This window comes from Danio rerio, chromosome 6 (genome assembly GCF_049306965.1).
Source record: "Danio rerio strain Tuebingen ecotype United States chromosome 6, GRCz12tu, whole genome shotgun sequence".
NCBI classification, from domain to species: domain Eukaryota; kingdom Metazoa; phylum Chordata; class Actinopteri; order Cypriniformes; family Danionidae; genus Danio; species Danio rerio.
The window spans coordinates 61,902,501-61,923,725 of NC_133181.1; the positions used below are offsets into that span (position 1 = coordinate 61,902,501).

At 36.3% G+C, this 21,225-nt stretch overlaps 1 protein-coding gene across 1 annotated transcript in view; it reads right to left on the reverse strand.

Annotated features, from left to right (window-relative positions):
* The window catches only part of LOC141386403 (uncharacterized), a 94,083-nt gene that overhangs the window by 21,157 nt on the left and 51,701 nt on the right, over positions 1 to 21,225 (reverse strand). Inside the window, exons 2-6 of the mRNA XM_073954864.1 lie at positions 11,542 to 11,736; positions 4,114 to 4,281; positions 1,791 to 2,002; positions 457 to 565; positions 1 to 86 (exon numbers count right to left, since the gene is read on the reverse strand). The exon at positions 1 to 86 is cut by the window's left edge and continues 1,059 nt beyond it. Of these exons, the coding sequence (XP_073810965.1) occupies positions 1 to 86; positions 457 to 565; positions 1,791 to 2,002; positions 4,114 to 4,281; positions 11,542 to 11,736 (770 nt within the window). The remainder of the gene's footprint in view (positions 87 to 456; positions 566 to 1,790; positions 2,003 to 4,113; positions 4,282 to 11,541; positions 11,737 to 21,225) is intronic.

The following is a 21,225-nucleotide window of genomic DNA, read 5'->3' on the forward strand; positions in this document are numbered from 1 at the left end:
ACACTTTTTACTGCTGAGATGCGAACTGTAGGAGCCCGAGTGACTGAAGCGCTTCTTACAGTTCGAGCACTCGTATGGCTTCTCACCTGCACACACACACACACACACACACACACACATTAGAACATCTTACTGACCACAACACCTGCACTCATGTTCATCATCATGTTCATCAATTCCTCTATAGTGCATGTGTTTGGACTGTGGGGCAAACCGGAGCACCCAGAGCAAACCCACGCCAACACAGGGAGAATATGCAAACTCCACACAGAAACGCCAACTGACCCAGCCAGGGCTTGAACCAGCGACCTTCTTGCTGTGAGGTGACAGTGCTAACCACTGGGCCACTGTGTATCTTGATGTTAACATGCAGAACACCGCTTGCCCCGCCTCCGAGCTCTTCTGATTGGTCCCCTGAAGTGTCACTGACACTGAAAGTGTGTAAACGTGTCTCACCGCTGTGAATGCGCAGGTGCTCCTTCAGGTGATGCTTGTACTTGAAGGCCTTTCCACACTGATTACACTTGAACTTCCTGTTCTCCAGACCGGGATCACACATGGAGCTCTAGAACACACAGGAAGACATGAGTGTGTGTGTGTGTGTGTGTCTGTGTGTGTGTGAGAAAGAGTGTGTGATGTGTGTTGTATGTTGTTTGTGTCTGTGCTAGAGTCTTTGTGTGTGTGTTTCTGGTGTATGTTTATGTGTGTGAACATGCACATACTGTGTGTGTGTGTGTGTGTGTTGTGTGTGTATCTCATCATCCATGTATGTGAATGGTTGTTTGTGTATGTGTGTTTGAGTTTGTGGTTCAGGTGTGTCTTCATCTGTGTCCTGTATGGTGTATGTGAGAGTGTGTGTGTGTGTGTGTGTGTGAGTGAGAGTCTGTGATGTGTGTTGTATACTGTGTGTTTGCATCAGTTTTTTTGTGTGCTTCTTGTTATGTTTGCATGTGTATATCTGTGTGTGTGTGTGTGCATCTGTATATATGTGTGTCTGTGTGTGCATGTATATATGTGTGTGTGTGTATGCATGTGCATATATGTGTGTGTGCATTTGTATAGATGTGCGTTTGCATGTCAATTTATGTGTTTGTGTGCATGTGTATATGTGTGTGCATGTGTATACATGTGTGTGTGCATGTGTATGTGTGTTTGCATGTCTATTTAAGTGTGTGTGTGTGTGTGTGTGCATGTGTAAATATGTGTGTGTGCATGTGTATGTGTGTGTGCATGTGTATATATGTGTGTGTGTGTGTGTGTGCATGCCTATGTCTGTGTGTGCATGCATAAATATGTTTGTGTGCATGTGTATATATGTGTGTTGGTGTGCATGTGTATATATGTGTGTGTGCATGTGTATGTGTGTGTGCATGTGTATATATGTGTGTGTGCATGTCTATGTCTGTGTGTGCATGTGTAAATATGTTTGTGTGCATGTGTATATATGTGTCTATATGTGTGTGTGTGTGCATGTTTACATATGTTTGTGTACATGTGTATATTTGTGTGTCTGTGCATGTATAATTGTATGTGCAAGTGTATATATTTGTGTGTGCATGTCTATTTATGTGTATGTGTGTGTGTATGTCTATTTATGTGTGTGTGTGTGTGCATGTGTATGTGTGTGCATGTCTATTTATGTGTGTGTGTGTGTGGATGTGAATATATGTTTGTATATGTGTGTGTGTGTGTGTACAATTTTATATATGTGTGTGTGCATGTGTATATATGTATGTGTGCATGTGTATATGTGTGTCTGTGCATGTTTAAATATGTGTGTGTGTGTGTACCTTGTCGTGTGTGTGCAGGCTCAGGTGTGTCTCCATCTGTGACCTGTATGGTGTGCTGTATCCACACAGAGGGCACACACACTCTCCAGCCTCGCGCTCCGGACAGAAGCTCAGATGTTCCCTCAGAGACGCTTCACACCTGTACGAGCGCTGACAGAATGGACACACCTGACCCGCCATCTGAGGGACGTCTGAGGGCAGCAGTCCAGCATCTGACCCCACACACACACACACACACACACACACACACACACACACACACACGCACACACGCACACACACACACGCACACACACGCGCGTTATGTATCTGGGGCTGGGGGGTGCGCCGTTTCAAAACTGCCCAAATTTTCTCTACCCGCCTATGTCCTTTTTTACCTCCACAATCAAATTCAAAACCGCCCAATCTGGCAACACTGCAGGTGGTATAAAACTGATAATAATCAAACGACCCTTGAATAATTACAAAAATAAGAGCTTTAATAAACACAGAGCTGCTACGGATATACATTTCAACGTTTAAATCAGCCCCAGAAATAATCTGCATGTGCGTTACTCCCGACCGCACGCTGAGAGAAACCAAAATTAACACGAATATACAGTGCAGTACTTTAAATGTCCAGTAGGTGGCGAGTCAAACTACAAGTGGCTATATGTGACAGCACAACAATTATAGTGATTTTGGGTGGGCAAATCTTGCTATATTTTTAACGTCAGTAGCGGGCCAGAGGAAGGAGCAGGGGGTCCGCAAATGGCCAGCAGTTTGAGACCCCTGCTGTAGACTGATGGCATTTCATGTTGTTCAGCCTTATAATCTTAAAATGTGAGCAAAATCAGCAGTCATTCAAACACTAGCTCTAAAGTGACGTTGGTGAATGAGCAACAGTTTCTGCTGTTCTGACGTCAGCTGCAGATGAATGAATGGCGGAAGAAAGTAGTTCTGTAGACATGATTATGCATTCAAACTGTTGTATAAGCACAATATCACACTCGTAGCAGGGCGATGTGGCTGCATATCATTTTGGAAGGGCACTTTCTATCCAAGACCAAAAAGGGCATGTGCACTGCACAGGTTGAGCCCTATGTGTGCACGTGCCTGTGTATATGTGTATGTGTGCATGTGTATGTGTATGTGTGTGTGCATGTGTTTATATGTGTGTGTGGGCATGTGTATATATTCAATTCAATTCAATTTATGTATATATGTGTCTATATGTGTGTGTGTGCATATGTATATATGTGTTTATGTTAGTGTGTATGCATGTGTATGTGTGTGTGCATGTGTATTTGTGTGTGCATGTGTAAGTGTGTGCATGTGTGTATATGTGTGTGTGTGTGTGTGTGTGTGTGTGTGTGTGTGCGCATGTGTATTCGTGTGTGCAAATGTATATATGTGTGTGTGTGTGTGTGTGTGTGTGCATGTGTATGTATATTTATGTTTGTGTGTGCATGTGTTTTTTTTTGTATGTGTGTGTGTGTGCGCATGTGTATTTGTGTGTGCAATTCTATATATGTGTGTGTGCATGTGTATGTATGTATGTGTGTATATATATGTGTGTGTGTGTGCATGTGTATATATGTGTGTGTGTGTGTGTGTGTGTGCATGTCTATGTGTGTGTGCTTGTCTGTTTATGTGTGTGTGTGTGCGCATGTGTATATATGTTTGTTTGTGTGTGTGTGTGTGTGCATGTGTATTTGTGTGTGCAATTCTATACATGTGTGTGTGCATGTGTATGTATGTATGTGTGTATATATGTGTGTGTGCATGTGTATATATGTGTGTGTGTGCATGTCTATGTGTGTGTGCTTGTCTGTTTTTGTGTGTGTGTGCGCATGTGTATATATGTTTGTGTGTGTGTGTGTGTGTGTTTGCATGTGTATTTGTGTGTGCAATTCTATATATGTGTGTGCGCACATGTATGTATGTGTATATATATATGTGTAGAGGGACACTAATGCACAATACTGCTATGAGTGTGATATTGCTCATAAATGTGTGTATGTGTATATGTGTGTGTGTAAACTATATAAAAAGTCCTATAAACTATACATATAGCTGTACTACATATGGCTACAGTATACTATACTATAAATGTACTCACTATGTGGCTAAGATTAGGATTCCGCTACAGAATTACAGTACATCAAATGCATAATAAGCACTCCTAAAAGCAAAGTGTTACTACAGTTATTCCCTAAATCAGTGTTGCTCTTGTTATTGAGTTGAGTTGTTTAGCGTGATGATTCAGCTCACTGTTCATGTGGTGAAGTGCATTAATATTGAAACTCCAGCATTGTCAGAAAGAGCTTCATTATGGGTTTACCTTTGGCCTCAGGGGACTGGTTTTCTCCTGGTGACCAGCAGACGGGTGACGTGTCCTCATGAGGATATGAGTGTGTGGATCCATTACGCTGCTGCAGCAGAGATGACACTTTCCTCAGCTGAACCACAGACTCATACTGAGCTTCAGACACATGAGCTGCACCCGGACCTGTTCAGAACACACAAACACACTCAACAACACCGCAACACACACACACACACATCACACTGAAACATGCAAAACATTCTTCTCATACTTACAATTTTTGTCTCGTCTCTAGTCTGAATATCTAAAAATTATTAAATCAAAAAGCATTTTCTAGACAAGCAAAAAATACTCTTATTTTCAGAAATACGTCACAATAAAGTACGTTTTTTCTCAAAACAAGCAAAATAATCTGACAAAGGGTTAAGTAATATAATCAATTTATTTATATATGATTTTTTTTAGCTTGTTATAAGAAAAACTTGCTTTTGAAATACACTATAGTAAAGCACTTTGATCTGTTGTGGTGATTCTACAGTTGCTTCGGTAACACAACAACTACAGTAATTGGTCTGCTGTGGTGATTCTACCGTTGCTATGGTAACACATCAACTATAGAAATGTATCTTTTGCGGGGATTCTACAGGTGCTATGGTAACACTCCAACTAAAGTAATTGGTCTGCTTTGATGAATCTATAGTTGCTATGGTAACACAACAACTATAGTAATTGGTCTGCTGTGGTGATTCTACTGTTGCTTTGGTAACAACCACTATAGTAATTAATCTGATGTGATGATTCTACAGTCACTATGGTAACACAACAACTATAGTATCTGATCTGTTGTGATGATGCTTCAGTTGCTATGGTAACACAACAACTATAGTCATTGGTCAGTTGTGGGGATTTTACAGTTGCTATGGTAACACAAAACTATAGTAATTGGTCTTCTGAGGTGATTCTACAGTTGCTATGGTAACACACCAACTACAGTAATTGGTCTGTTGTGGTGATTCTACAGTCACTATGGTAACACAAAAAGTATAGTAATTGATCTGCTAGGGTGATTCTACAGTTGTTATGGTAACACAACCACTATAGTAACTGATCTGCTGTGGTGATTCTACAGTTGCTATGGTAACACAACAACTATAGTAATTCGTCTGTTGTGGTGATTCTACAGTTTCTATGGTAACACAAAAACTATAGTAATTGGTCTTCTGAGGTGATTCTACAGTTGCTATGGTAACACAACAACTATAGTCATTGGCCTGTTGTGGTTATTCTACAGTTGCTATGGTAACAAAAACTATATAGTAACTGATCTTTAGTGGCGATGCAACAGTTGCTATTGTAACACAACAACTATAGTAACTGATCAGTTGTGGTGATTCTACAGTTGCTATGGTAACAAAACAGCTATAGTAACTGGTCTTCTATGGTGATTCTGCAGTTGTTATGGAAACTACCACTATAGTAACTGATCTGTTGTGGTGATTCTACAGCGGCTATGGTAACAAAAACTATAGTAATTGGTCTTCTGAGGTGATTCTACAGTTGCTATGGTAACACAACAACTATGGTAACTGATCTTTAGTGGCGATGCTACAGTTGCTATGGTAACAAAACAACTATAGTAACTGATCTGTTGTGGTGATTCTACAGTTGCTATGGTAACAAAACAACTATAGTAAATGGTCTTCTGTGGTAATTCTGCAGTTGCTATGGAAACTACCAGTATAGTAATTGATCTGTTGTGGCGATTTTACAGTCATTATGGTAACACACCAACTACAGTAATTAGTCTGCTGTGGTGATTCTACAGTTGCTATAGTAACGCAACAACTATAGTAATATAAACAAGCGAGCCAATACTGTAGTTTTCTACAACTATAGGCTATTTAAGACTAGAAAACACTACAGTCTACCAAATTACACTACAGTATTTATCACAGTCTCTCAGTTCACTATAGCTAATAATACAATATATGATACTGTGATATATAAAGTAATAATAATAGAATTGACTACAGTATTTACTCTACATATTTTTCATGTGGGATGAGGTGTAAACCAGCTAAGCCGACGCATGCTTTGATTTGAGTTTTGATTTCAGAATGTGAGAATACTGATTATAAACTGTAAATATTGTTCCGGTTCTCACCAGCACAGAGGCGTTGGAAATGAGATCAGACTCATTACAGTGAAATGTGTGAGGATTGAGTGAGTGATTACATTCATAAAGCTGACGTCAATGTGGGACACTCGCATATGACACACTTTTAAAACATGGAGATATGATCTGCTCAGTTTCAAACCCATATTCTGAAATATACACATACAGACCCATACAAGCGTAGAAAGACTATTAATGCTTGTTGTGTAGCGTCTATTTTAGGTGCATTTTATGTGATTTAAAATATGCTTAATAGAAATGCCAAGATGTGCATTAATGTTGAATATATGCATACAAAAATATATGTAGGAGGATAACCTTTTATTTGGGTAAGAAAAAAAGGGGTCACACTTTATTTTGCGTTACATTGCATCAGTGCCTTTTATCATCTGTACACTGATGATGCAGTGATTTATTGTTGCTCTGCTTCGCTTTCTCAGACCATACAATCTTTACAGTCTGCTTTTAATATTGATCAGTCTCATCTAAAGGATCTTGAATTGGTTTTAAATAACGAAAAATCTTAATGAATGATTTTCACAAATTGTCCCAACCCTGTGCAGAACCAACCATTAATTACCACTTCCCAAGCTGAAAAAATAAAATTAGTGTCCAGCTATAAATATTCAGTTTTTTTTACTTGATCAGAAGTTTTCTTTCAAAGCACACGTAGCAAATTTGGCTCAAAAATTGAGAGTTAAGCTAGGGTTTTACTATTGAAATGCATGCTGCTTTTCTCCTACAGCTCGTAAACATTTGGGTTTTGCAACATTTTTACTATTGATTGACTATGATGATGTTTTATAAATGAATGCTTCAACTAAATGTCTTCAGCCTTTAAACCTAGACTATCACAGTGCTCTAAGGTTTGTTACAGGCTGTCAGAGACTTACTCGCCATTGTGAACTATTTTGCCAAAGCTGAGTGGCCTTCTCTGTATGTGAGAAGGTACACCCACTGGATGACTCTAGTCTTCAAGGCCTTCCCTTCCTTGCATTTTTCTCTTTCTCTGACTTTGTCCCTTGTTTGTATTTATCGTGTGCGTTTAGAAATAACCCGTCTAACTGTGTATTTTGTTGTTGCTCGTTTCTGTGTGCACGTTATCCATCCGTTATTCGTACATCGTTCTTAGTTTATCGTTGTTTACGAGGCTTGGACAAAGCGGACAGGTAAGAAGGTCACGTGACATACATATTGCAACACATAGGACTACTCTGCTGTCTAGTACACTAGGTAAGGGACGAGCGGCACTCCTTGTACTTTTTGGAAAGATAGATAGAGTAGATAGTTAGGACTCGGAAGATCTTTGTGTGTTAATTATACTGTTTTTCACATAGTTAGTTAGCTAGCTGCTTCTGGGAAGTTAGATTTAGGTTGGGTTTTGGTCTTTTCATTTCTTTAGCGCCGCCCGCGTCCCTTCTGCCAGCTATCTTGTTTTTTTTCCGTCTTTATTTGTCTCAGGGTTGTATATATTGTAAATAGTATATTTTCAACCCAAGCTCATTCTGGAAACGTAGCCCTGCGGACCTTTCTGGAGACCGCGATTTACGTGGCCGGAGGTACGTACGGACGCGTTTAGTTTGTTTCGGGCGTTGTTTCCACTCCGATGGCTCGCCTTTGAGTGGAGGGCTTTCCCGATGCAACCAGTTTGTCCGCTTAGCTCACAGCGTTGCATCGGCGGAGCGGAGGCCCCGGAGGAGGAGGAGCCGGCCGCGGGGACGACGACCGGGATCGAGTCCGGGGAACAGCGGTTCCGGAAATCAGGTAAGACGAAAAACAGAATCCGAAAAATAAGGGCGAGAACGCGGCGGGATCCGAAAACGCGGTCGAAATCGAAGACGAGGGCTTTTGCTTTATTATTTTTTTCTGGACGGCTTTTTCAAACTGTTGCTCGGGTTTAGGGAAGGAGGAGGAGGAGGAGGAAGAGAAGGGCGGCCGGGTCGGCCGATCCGGCGGCTTTTCGCGCGAGAACAGCGCGGGCGCGAACGACGCGCGCTCCCGAGAGGCGCCCAAGACGCGAAAAAGTGTGCACACCGGCCTCTCGCGGATCCGCGAAAACAAAAAGACTCTCGAATACGTACCTCCCAGGACGTATCTCACAGTCCGCAGAAACGTCCGCAGGGCTACGTTTTCACAATGAGCCCGGGTTGTATATTTTTGTCTTACTCTTTCTTTATTTTTTATTAATTTGTTGTTGTTGTTCACTTTGGGAATTGTAAATAAAAGCACACATTTTTTGGCATTACTTTGGTTGTCTTTTGCACTCATTCACTGTTTATATAAATATATTTTAATTAAATAAATGTCAAACCCCACTATCCCCTAGATTACCATCAGGGGTTTGTAACATTGGAATCTTGGATTACTCTTCAGTCTGAACTAAAATTCTCTGAGCTCCTCCCAATCACATCTATTTAACAAACACCAGCAGTCCATTTCTCAATGTATGTTCTTTTAATATATTGTAATGTGGTATAGCTCAACAACTGAACTGTATTATTATTAATATTATTATTATCATTAATATTATTTATTTATATTATTATTATTATTATTATTATTATTATTATTTATATTATTAATATTATTATTAATATTATTTATTTATTTTTCATAAGTCATGTGTTGCGGATCTCTTGGCCAGGTCACCCTTGTAAATGAGATCTTTATCTGGTTAAATAAAGAATATACAATGCCAATTAATTCTCATTAGATTATTAGTAGCCTGTTAGGTTGGAGTTATGCCTCATTCACACGGGGGTCAGCATCAACACTTCCTATTCACTTTGAATTGGTGACGTCAAGCATTGCCAAACTGCATTGTGGACGGAAACGTCAGCCAATCAGATCGCTGTATGCAAATACACCAGCTAGAAAGTGGCCTAATGCTGACTGAATTTCATTGGCTGACGCTGCTATGACGATCGCGTCAGCCCCAACTTCAGACACGCCTTCAGTCAAGCGTTGATGCTGAAGCCCCGTGTGAATGAGGTGTTGGGGTTGGGGTTGGTGTAAGTTGATATGGACTGTACTTGCAAAGTTTATTATAGTCAGTTAAATGTCTGTTGAAGGAGCAGTATCAGCAGACATTAACCAGACAGACCACTAACACTCAAATGGACCGTCAAAAAAAGTGTTACCAAAAATGTGTACAAACTCTGATGTAAACACATGTAGTGAATAAGAGTCATCAGTCTGCATGCTGTGATGTAGTTTTTGACAGATGATGATCAGATATAAATGTGTGTTTGAGGGACTTTGCATTAATGGAGTTTGCGGCTTTCCATTGGTAGAGATCTGAAATGTTGCTTTGCTGACTGTAAAGCCGTCAGTCTGTCGTCACGATGCTTTAGCATTATTATTGTTCTTCTATTATTATTCCCTTCAGAACTGTCTTGAGCATCTGTCTGCACTCCCAGAGAGTGTCTCATGCCTCCAAAAGATGCACGTTTTTAAATAACATCAAAATCAGAAAGGGTTAAAGGAATAGTTCAACCAAAAATAAAAATTTACTCAATATTTACTATTATTTCTTTCCAACATTGAACACAAAGGAATATATTTTGAACGAAGCTAAAAAAACTTGGTAACCACTGACTCAATAGTAAAAACAAATATTGGAAATCAATGGTTCCAGCATTTGTTTGAACTCATACAGGTCTGAAACAATTAAAGGGTGAGTAAAATGTTAAGTTTTTGATGAACTGACCCCTAATCATTTAAGCCAGGCTCATTGGAAACATGTGTCCACGGCTACATCTTTGAGAGCTGACAAATATGTATCCTGGACTACATCTTCTTGCAGTTTTCATTCTCACAAATCCACTAGAGGGCGCCGTGTACATTTTGAACAATCTCAAATAATTACTGGGGCACCTTCCTCATAAATCCACCAGAGGGCACTGTGTATGCTTTTCAGTTCTCATATATATCTCGAGAGTGCCATTCGTGGCTGCTGTTCTAGCATAAATCCACCAGAGGCCAACTGACTGACTGACCGACTGACTGATAAGCCCCCTAACCTCTTTTCCCTAAACCCAACTGACAGTGTTTTCAAAAGCAACCCAGAAAAAGAAAAGCCCTCGCAGCCGCCTGATTTTTACCACATTTTCAGATCTTACCATGTTCTCACCCTGCTATTTCCCAGCAGGCACACAAAATCATAAGACGTTAATATTAGGTTAGATTTAGGTCGTGATATCAGGTGACCAAAATTCAATGTCTAGCCAGAGTTTAAGAACAATGTTATTTTAACGTCCAAAAACGATGTCAAATTACATTGATATTTGGTTGATTTTAGGTTGTGCTGGAAAGTGACCAAAATCCATTGTCTGATAGATATCATAGTGCAAACATACACACAACGTCAAGTTGTAACATCATTGGACATTGATATTTGCTTGATTTTAGGTTGGATGTAAGACATTGACGTTGGCATGACGTTGGGTTCTGACCTCAAGCCGATTTTCAATGCCAAACAAAGTCCAACGTCCCCACAACGTTGGGGTACAACGTCAATATGACGTCCTGTGCCTGCAGGGTTACTTGTTTATTTATTTTTATTTTTGCCTTGTGCCTTTGTTTTATCCGCTTTCTAAAATCATTCTTTTATCACAGTCAACTATTTGCATCTCAAGTCCACCAACATACATGGCGAGCTACTGGACAAACTGGTAAAAGCCGTCCACGCGGAGGTAAATGGTTGGCTGGTACCCCACAAGTCAACCGCCCCGTAGCATTAATTTTAAAGATGAAATGCAGCCATAAGTAACTCTGGCTACATAATTTGTGCTCTATAGAAATGCATACGGGGGTACGTTTGCACAATGAGCCTGTGTTTGGCTTTTCCTGGACTCAAACCCTGCTCCACTCCAAATCCCAAGTCTAGCATCATTTGTAGTAAGTTGTCAAACACATTAGTTACACCAGAAAAGCCGTTTGGAGGTAAGCAGTCAGCAGAGTCACCCCATAATGTTTGTTTTACACCTAAAATGCAGCCATATATACCCGTGAGCACATATTTCTTGGTTCTCAAAAATGTACACCAGGGCACATTTTCCAAATGAGGCTGGGCTGGAAACTTTCTTAAACTGCAAGAGAAAAACATTTTGGTTTGTGGCTTCATTGTTGTGGTGTAAACCATAACTGCGGCTGGGGTGGGGGTGGTTATAGGTCTGTACCAAAAGGGGGTGTGGGGTGAAGGGTGGTGGCATATGAGTTATGTGATAGAGGGTGAGGGATATGGGTGTGAAAAGCAGAAGACTCACTGGTCATGCTGAGGGGTGTTTTGCGAGGTGTGTGTTCCGGGTCAGTCCAGCTCTCGGCTGCTGGACTGCTGGACTCTGTCTCCTCGCTGGCCGTCAGACTGAGTTTATCCTGAGCATCTCTGCTGTCCAGAGCCTCCATTCCCCAAACACTGCCCTCATCCTCACCCTCAGAGCCCAGGCAGCGCTCCACTTCCCCTGAACACACACACACACACATGCATGTTACAATGTGCACTAAGGACATCACAATACTCAGTAACACTTAATATTCATAATCATTCATTTTTTTATAGCACCTTCAAAACAAAACTCTCAAAGGAGTAAAAATAATAATAATAATAATAATAATAATAATAATAACATAATTACATAAAATGCAAAAATAGCTGAAAAATGTTATGCAGAGGATAAAAATGTATGATCTATATAAAAATAGTGTAACATATAAAAACCAGTATAGTAAAATAGTACAGTACAGTATAGTGTAATAAAAAAGTAAAAATAGGATACTAAAAATAGTATAGTACATAAAAAGAGTCAGAAAGACTAAATTTAAAACCGATCAAAAAATACAGACAGCACTCCACGTACCCTGAACACACACACACACACACACACACACATACAAACTGGGCACAAGGGATGCCACAATATACTGTGACACTTAATAATAATAATAATTTGATAATGATTAAATGATAATAATAATAATAATAATAATAATAATAATAATAATAATAATAATATTAGAATAATAATATTAGAATTATAATATTAATAATAGTAATAATAATGATAATGATGATGATGATAATAATAATAATAATAATAACGATAATAATGTTAATAATAATAATGATAATAATAATGATGATAATAATAATAATAATGAGGATAATAATAATGATGACAATAATATTAATAATAATGATGATAATATTAATAATAATAAAAAGAATAATAATAACAATAATAATGTTAATAATAATGATAATAATAATAATAATAATAATAAAAAAATGATAATAATAATAATTTATTTTCATATAGCGCCTTTAAAACTTCATTTTCAAAGCAATTTGCACTTAAAAAATACAGTTATGCAGAGGATAAAACAAAAATAATATATATGCAAAAATAAAACAAGACAGAAACTGATCAAAAATACACACTTCCTTTTTTATACGATCATTCAAAGAACTATAAAACTATTATTATTATTATTATTATTATTATTATTATATAATAGATTATTATATCCCGGCTGGGTCAGTTAGTGTTTCTGGCGTGGGTTTCCTCCGGGTGCTCCCTCACAGTCCAAACACATGCGCTATAGGGGAACTGATGAACTAAACTGGCCGTAGTGTATGAATGTGTCTGTGTGAATGAGTGTGTATGGGAGTGTATCAAAATGTGTCATTAGCAAAAATGTTGAGGTGTAGAGGGGAAATTTAAAAAAAATAAATTTTAATATTCATTCATTTTCCTTCGGCTTATTCCCTTATTTATCAGAGATAGCCACAGTGGAATGAACTGCCAACTATTCCACCATATGTTTTACACAGCAGATGCCCTTCCAGCTGCCATCCAGTGCAGGGAAACACACTCAGTTACACACACACTCATACACTACAGCCAATTTAGTTGATCAATTCCCTTATAGCGCATGTGTTTGGACTGCGGGGGAAACAGAGCACCCGGAGGAAACCCACGCCAACATGGGGAGAACATGCAAACTCCACACAGAAACACCAACTGACCCAGCAGAGACTCGAACCAGCGACCTTCTTGCTGTGAGGCGATCGTGCTAACCACTAAGCCACTGTGATGCCCCTAATTTGAATAATTAATGCATGTTCTGCCTGTGATAGCGTGGGTTTCCTCCGGGTTCTCCGGCTTCCCTGCAGTCCAAAGACGTGCGGTACAGGTGAACTGAATAAGCTAAATTGGCCGTAATGTATGAGTGTGTGTGAGTAAGTGTGTATGGGTGTTTCCCAGTATTGGGTTACAGTTGGCAGGATATCTGCTGTGTAAGACATATGCTGGATAAGTTGGCGGTTCATTCCGCCGTGGCGACCCCTGATTGATAAAAGGACTAAGCTGAAAAGAAAATGAATGAATGAAGTTAATATTTATGCATGCATAATTAAAAGCCATATAGAGAGTTTAGATCAGCATGAAATCATAAATAAAACAGCATGCAAAACAGAACAGACACAAACATCTGCTGAGCATGACATGAGTATAATGTGTGAATTAAACAGATTAACAGTTGCCAACCAAAATGCGGAGATTAAGATCTTGTGAAAAGAGTTAACATTAGACAGAGCAGATGAAGAAGAAGAAGAAGAAGACGTGTGAAGTTCTCAGAAACTGTGTCAACGCAAACATGACATGAACACACACATACAGTGAACACATACATACAAGCACACACATGATACACAGCACACGCACACTTACGCTCTCTCTTTAACACACAAGCACACACATACATAACATGCACACACATATGATACACACACACAGTACATCCATACATAACACAAGAACACACATGATACACACACACACCCTCTCTCACATAAACATACACAGTTCATGTAACACCTGTGTCATACCCATTCATTCATTCATTTTCTTGTCGGCTTAGTCCCTTTATTAATCCGGGGTCGCCACAGCGGAATGAACCGCCAACTTATCCAGCAAGTTTTTACGCAGCGGATGCCCTTCCATCCGCAACCCATTATTGGGAAATATAGTGATAAATTATAATAAATACTGCAGTAGACTTCAGTTTTACTGCTGTGGTTTACTATGTACCTACTAGACAATGTCAAACTACATTATTGGGTCATTTGCCATTGTCAAGTCAAGTCAGGGGCGTCCAAACTCAGACCTGGAGGGCCGGTGTCCTGCAGATTTCAGCTCCAACTTGGAAACATCCACACACACATTCACACACACACACTCATACACTATGGGCAATTTAGCCTACCCAATTCACCTGTACCGCATGTGTTTGGACTGTGGGGGAAACCAGAGCACCCGGAGGAAACCCACACGAATGCAGGGAGAACATGCAAACTCCACACAGAAACGCCAACTGAGTCGAGGCTCAAACCAGCGACCTTCTTGCTGTGAGGCGACAGCACTACCTACTGCGCCACTGCCTCACCCACACAGACTCATACTTCCCTCTAATTGCTGCAGTGTTGTAAAGTCAGAGATGTGTGTTGTGCAGCAGATGAAAGAGAACGCAGTGTGTGTGTGTGTGTGTGTGTGTGTGTGTGTGTGTGTGTTTACTATCAGCTGCTCTACAGTTAGAAACACTCTTCAATGATCGCCACCACAGCTTTTTAATCTTTACAGATCAAGAGCTGTGTGTGTGTGTGTGTGTGTGTAGTATTCTGGGTGAGGAGCGCATGGGAAAATCAAGACCAGGAAGCTGGCAGATATTTATATTTAACTGCGAACACACACATGCAAGCCTCATGCGCACACACGCACACACACATGCAAGGACACACATATACACAGTACCCACACATCCACTTACTCACAGTACATACACACACACACACACACACACACACACACACACACACACACACACACACACACACACATAAACACAAACATACAGTAAACAGAAACACACACAAACAAACACACATGTACACACGCACACAGTACACACACACACAGACATGTACATAAACACAAACATACAGAAGACAGAAACTCACACACACTCTTGCACACGAACATACAAACATGCGTGCACGCACACATACACACAAACCTACAGTAGACAGAAACACATACTGAACACAGACAAAAGTACACACACTGTACACAAACACACATACATTACACACATAGACAAACACACACACTTATGGGTTTCCTCAAGGTGCTCCGGTTTCCCCCAAAGTCCAAACACATGCGCTATAGGGAAATTGATCAACTAAATTGGCTGTAGTGTATGAGTGTGAATGAATGAATGAATGAATGAATGAATGAATGAATGAATGAATGAATGGATGGATGGATGGATGGATGGATGGATGGATGGATGGATGGATGGATGGATGGATGGATGGATGGATGGATGAATGGATGAATATTAACTATGAACTAAATTGCCCAAAAAGCAAATGAATGAATGAATAAAACAGCTGTGGTCAATATTATTCACCCCCCTAAAGATTCATTCATTCATTCATTTTCTTGTCGGCTTAGTCCCTTTATTAATCTGGGGTCGCCACAGCGGAATGAACCGCCAACTTATCCAGAACATTTTTACGCAGCGGATGCCCTTCCAGCTCTAGAAAACATCCATACACACTCATACACTATGGACAGTTTTAGCCAGCCCAATTCCCCTTTAGCGCATGTGTTTGGACTGTGGGGGAAACCGGAGCACGTGGAGAACATGCAAACTCCACAAAGAAACGCCAACTGGCCCAGCCGGGACTCAAACCAGCGACCTTCTTGCTGTGAGGGCACAGTGCTACTCAATATCTAGTCTATTATTATTTACTGTCATCATGGCAAAGAGAAAATATATCAGTGATTAGAAATCAGATATTAAAACTATTATGATTAGAAATGTGCTAAAACTTTTTAAAAATAGTGAATTAATTATATAAATGAACCAAATTAGTATATATATACACACATTTTCTGTATTTTGTGATTTACAAGTGTTTTCTGTTTATTTAAATAAATATTTGGATTTAATGGCATGTCAGCAACAAATAATTCAATAAACAAAATACAATTAAACACCACAAACAAATAAACACGTCAATTAAATAAAAACGTTAACGTTAATGTATGATATAAAATCCAATATTATCAATAATATACAGTATGTCATAAAAGGCATTTCTGCAACAGAATGATGTAAGAGTTGCATGTGATGTCTCATTATTTACTCTCTCACTCTTGTGACGACCCCAGGATTTCAGTATGGATGTGGCAGATCCTGATTGGCTGCCTGGTTGCTCACCAGTCGGTTCAGAGCATATAAAAGCCAGTGTGTGCTAGCTTCAGGAGGACGGTGTGGCTACGGGCCGTCCTCGTGTCAAGACCATCTCTTGATTTCTGCAGCCTTATGGTTTTGTTTAGCATTATTTATAAGTGTAGTTAGAGTTAATTATATCCTTTATTGTCCCCTAGACATTTGTTTGTTTGTTTGATTTGTTGTTCTATTTAGTTTTATGTATAATAAATAAGTTGCAAATACATTCTTTTGTTGTCCGAACTCTTTTATGTTGCCACTCGAACGAGGGGGTCGTAACACTCTTCTTATGCTAAAACTTTCATTTAAAATAAATAAAAATCCAACATAATAATTAAAATATAATATAAATGTATATTAAAATATGTTTTGTGGTGTCATTAAAATGATGATCATCAGCTGAGGATGCAATTTTGCTCCCTTCATGCAGAACGTGTTTAGTAATGACAGTAAAGCTTGAGAAATGAGTGTGTGAGTGTGAGCGTAAATGACTCGATTAATGCAAATAACACTTAGGAGTTGTGGAAAATATTCTGTATGTGTATGTGCGTGTGTGTATGTATGAGCATGAATGACTTGATCAATGCAAATATCACTTACGACTTGTGGAAAATTATAATCTGTCTGTGTGTGTGTGTGTGTGTGTGTGTGTGTTTATTAGCAGCTCTGATCAGTACAGGAAGCTTTAGTTTCAATGCGGCTGTAATGGAACAAATAATGCAATGCTGACGTGTGTGTTTGAGTGAAGCCCACTGCTCATTTATAAGTAACACAATGTACATGTCAAACACGTGCTGTTCCCATCAGCTCACTGCGGAAACACACACACACACACTCACACACACACACACACTGCATATGTCAGCCAGGGCCTGTCATGTTATGACTGTGCAAAAACACGGGCGATCAAACCATGAGTGTCACAGTTTTTATTTCACATTCAAACACCAAACACACACCACACACACACACAGACACACAGTGCATCTCCTCATAGATACACCTTCCTGATGCATAAAACTACTTAAATAAATAAAAATCTACAACGTACTCTCCGTAATTCAGTCAACAGCATGTTTTTTTTTTTGTTGCTCCAAATAGACTCCAAAAAAAGCAGATCATAAGCACATCACTGAAGAAAACCAGCAATATATAAATAAATATAAGCAAATAAGGAAAATAATAATAATAATAAATCACAAAATTATACTACAACAGCAGAAGAATATAATAAAAAAGGGTACAAATAAATAATATAAAGACGAAAAAAACTAAATAATAAACAAAAAAATTAAATAAATTGAAGAGAGGTGTAACAATAACAACAACAACAATAATAATAAAACCATTAATAAAATAAAATAATTAATTAATGAAAAAAGAAAAATAATAATGCAAACAAAGAATGAAAATACCAATAAATTTTGAAATAAATTCAATATATTTAAGAGGAAAATTATAATAGCAATAAATTAAGAGGAAAACAATGATTAATAAGCAAAAAAAATAATAATAAAAAACTAATAAAGTAAAGAGGAAAATAAAAATATTAAAATAGCAATAAATAAATAAATAAAGATTAAACAATAATATAAATGTTAATAAATAAACAAACAAATAAATAAATAGAGGAAAACAATAATAAAAAATTAAATGAAAAAAATAAACAAATTAATTAAAAAGGAAAATAGAAATATAAAAATAGAAATAAATATATAAAGATTAAACAATAATAAAAAGGTAAATAAATAAATAAATAAATAAACATATAAATAAAGTGGAAAACAATTATTAAAAAATGTATTAACTAAGAAATAAATGAATAAAAAAGCTAAATAAAAATATAAAGATAGAAATAAATTAATAAAGATTAAACAATAATAAAAAAGGTAAATAAATACAAATAAATAGAGGAAAACAACAATAAAAATGTTTATTAACTAAGAAATAAATTAATTAAAAGCTAAATAAAACTATTTAAAAAATTAAACTAAATAAATAAATAAACATTAAAAAACAATAAAGATGTAAATAAACAAAAAACTAAATAAGTAAATAAAGAGGAAAACAATATTAAACATTTTATGAATAAAGAAATAAATTAAATAGAGGAAAATAAAAATAGAAAATAGAAATAGACAAATAAAGATTAAACAACAATAAAAAGTACATCAACAAATAAATAAATAAATAAATAAATAAAGAGAAAAACAATAATAATAAAAATGCAAAAATAAGTAAATAAATAGATAAATAAATAAATAAAAACAAGATGCCATCCACAAACAGCAGAAGTACTTTTGATCATATTTCTGTTTGCCTGGCATATGAAGCTGATTTTCCTGCATGTTTTCTAGTGATGTCTGCAGCGCCGGCTCTGTTCTGCATTATGTGTCATTTACTGTAGTGACAGTCAGGATGGCTCAGATTATCTCTCTGTGTGTGTGTGTGTGTGTGTGTGTGTGTGTGTGTGTGTGTTCCAGAACATTCCTCGCTCAGGCTTTATTTCACACAGTAAATCTGCAAATACACTCTCATAGCAGCAGCCAATGAACAATTCACAAACATTTAGCATTCATTAGCAGTTTTAGAAAATGTCACATTAATAAAAAATTTATTGAACTATTATTGATAAATATTTTTTCTCTTTGCTTATAAAATTATGACTTTTTATGCTTCTTTTTTGTGTAAATTGAACTGTAAAAAGCAATTGTTACCTTAAAGAGTCAATTGTTTGCTGAATAAATAATAATCATGTTTACAGTATACTGTAAGTTGCACTGTTATATTAAATATTCATTTGTGTACTGAATAATAACTTTATATGAAACAATGTTTACAGTATAACTTGCATATAAAAATTATGTTTAAGTAAAAATTTCATAGAAAAATTGCATTTACAGTATGGAATGCATATAAAAAACTACATTTACAGTATAAATAGCATATAAAATTATGTTTACAGCATAAATTGCATATAAAAATCACATTTACAGTATAAATTGCATATAAAAATGATGTTTTGGTAAAAAATGCACATAAAAATTGATATTACAGTATAAATTGCATATACAAATTACGTTTAGAGTATAAATTGCATATACATATTACGTTTAGAGTATGAATTGCATTTACAAATTACGAATTGCATATACAGATTATATATGCAATTAAATTAGAGTATGAATTGCATATATAAATTACGTTTAGAACATAAATTGCATACATAAATATGTTTAGAGTATGAATTGCATATATAAATTACATTTAGAGTATTAATTGTAAATAAAAATGACGTTTAGAGTATGAATTGCATGTACATATTACGTTTAGAGTATGAATTGCACATATAAATTACGAATTGCATATACAAATTATATATGCAATTAAATTAGAGTATGAATTGCATATACAAATTAGGTTTAGAGTAAAAATTGCATATACATATTACGTTTAGGGTATGAATTGCATTTACAAATTACGAATTGCATATACAGATTATATATGCAATTAAATTAGAGTATGAATTGCATATATAAATTACGTTTAGAACATAAATTGCATACATAAATATGTTTAGAGTATGAATTGCATATATATATTACATTTAGAGTATGAATTGTAAATAAAAATTACGTTTAGAGTATGAATTGCACATATAAATTACGAATTGCATATACAAATTATATATGCAATTAAATTAGAGTATGAATTGCATATACAAATTACGTTTAGAGTATAAATTGCATATATAAATTAAGTTTAGAGCATAAATTGCATATGCAAATAACGTTTAGAGTATGAATTGCAAATACAAATTATATTTACAGTATAGATTGTATATACAAATGATGTTTAGAGTATAAATTGCATAATAAAAATAAAATTTACAGTATAAGTTGCGTATAAAAATTACATTTACAGTATAGATTGCATATAAAACTAAATTTACAGCATAAAATGACTTAAGTATGAATTGCATAATAAAAGTTACATTTAAAGTATAAATTGCATATAAAAATTACATTTACAGTATAGATTTCATATAAAAAATTATATTTACAGTATAAATTGTATATACAAATGATGTTTAGAGTATAAATTGCATAATAAAAATAAAATTTACAGTATAAGTTGCGTATAAAAATTACATTTACAGTAAAGATTGCATATAAAACTATATTTACAGCATAAAAATGACTTAAGTATGAATTGCATAATAAAAGTTACATTTATAGTATAAATTGCATATAAAAATTACATTTACAGTATAGATTTCGTATAAAAATATCTTTACACTATAAATTGCATATACAAATTACATTTACAGTATAGATTGCATAATAAAAATGACATTTACAGTATGAATTACATAATAAAATGATGTTTACAGTATGAATTGCATAACAAAAGTTACATTTTTAGTAAAAAGCGCATATAAAAATTACATTTTCAGTATAAATTTCATATAAAAATATCTTTACACTATAAATTGCATATACAAATTACATTTACAGTATAGATTGCATAATAAAAATGACATTTACAGTGTGAATTGCAACTAAAATGACGTTAACAGTATGAATTACATAATAAAAATGACATTTACAGAATGAATTGCAAATAAAATGACGTATACAGTATGAATTGCAAAT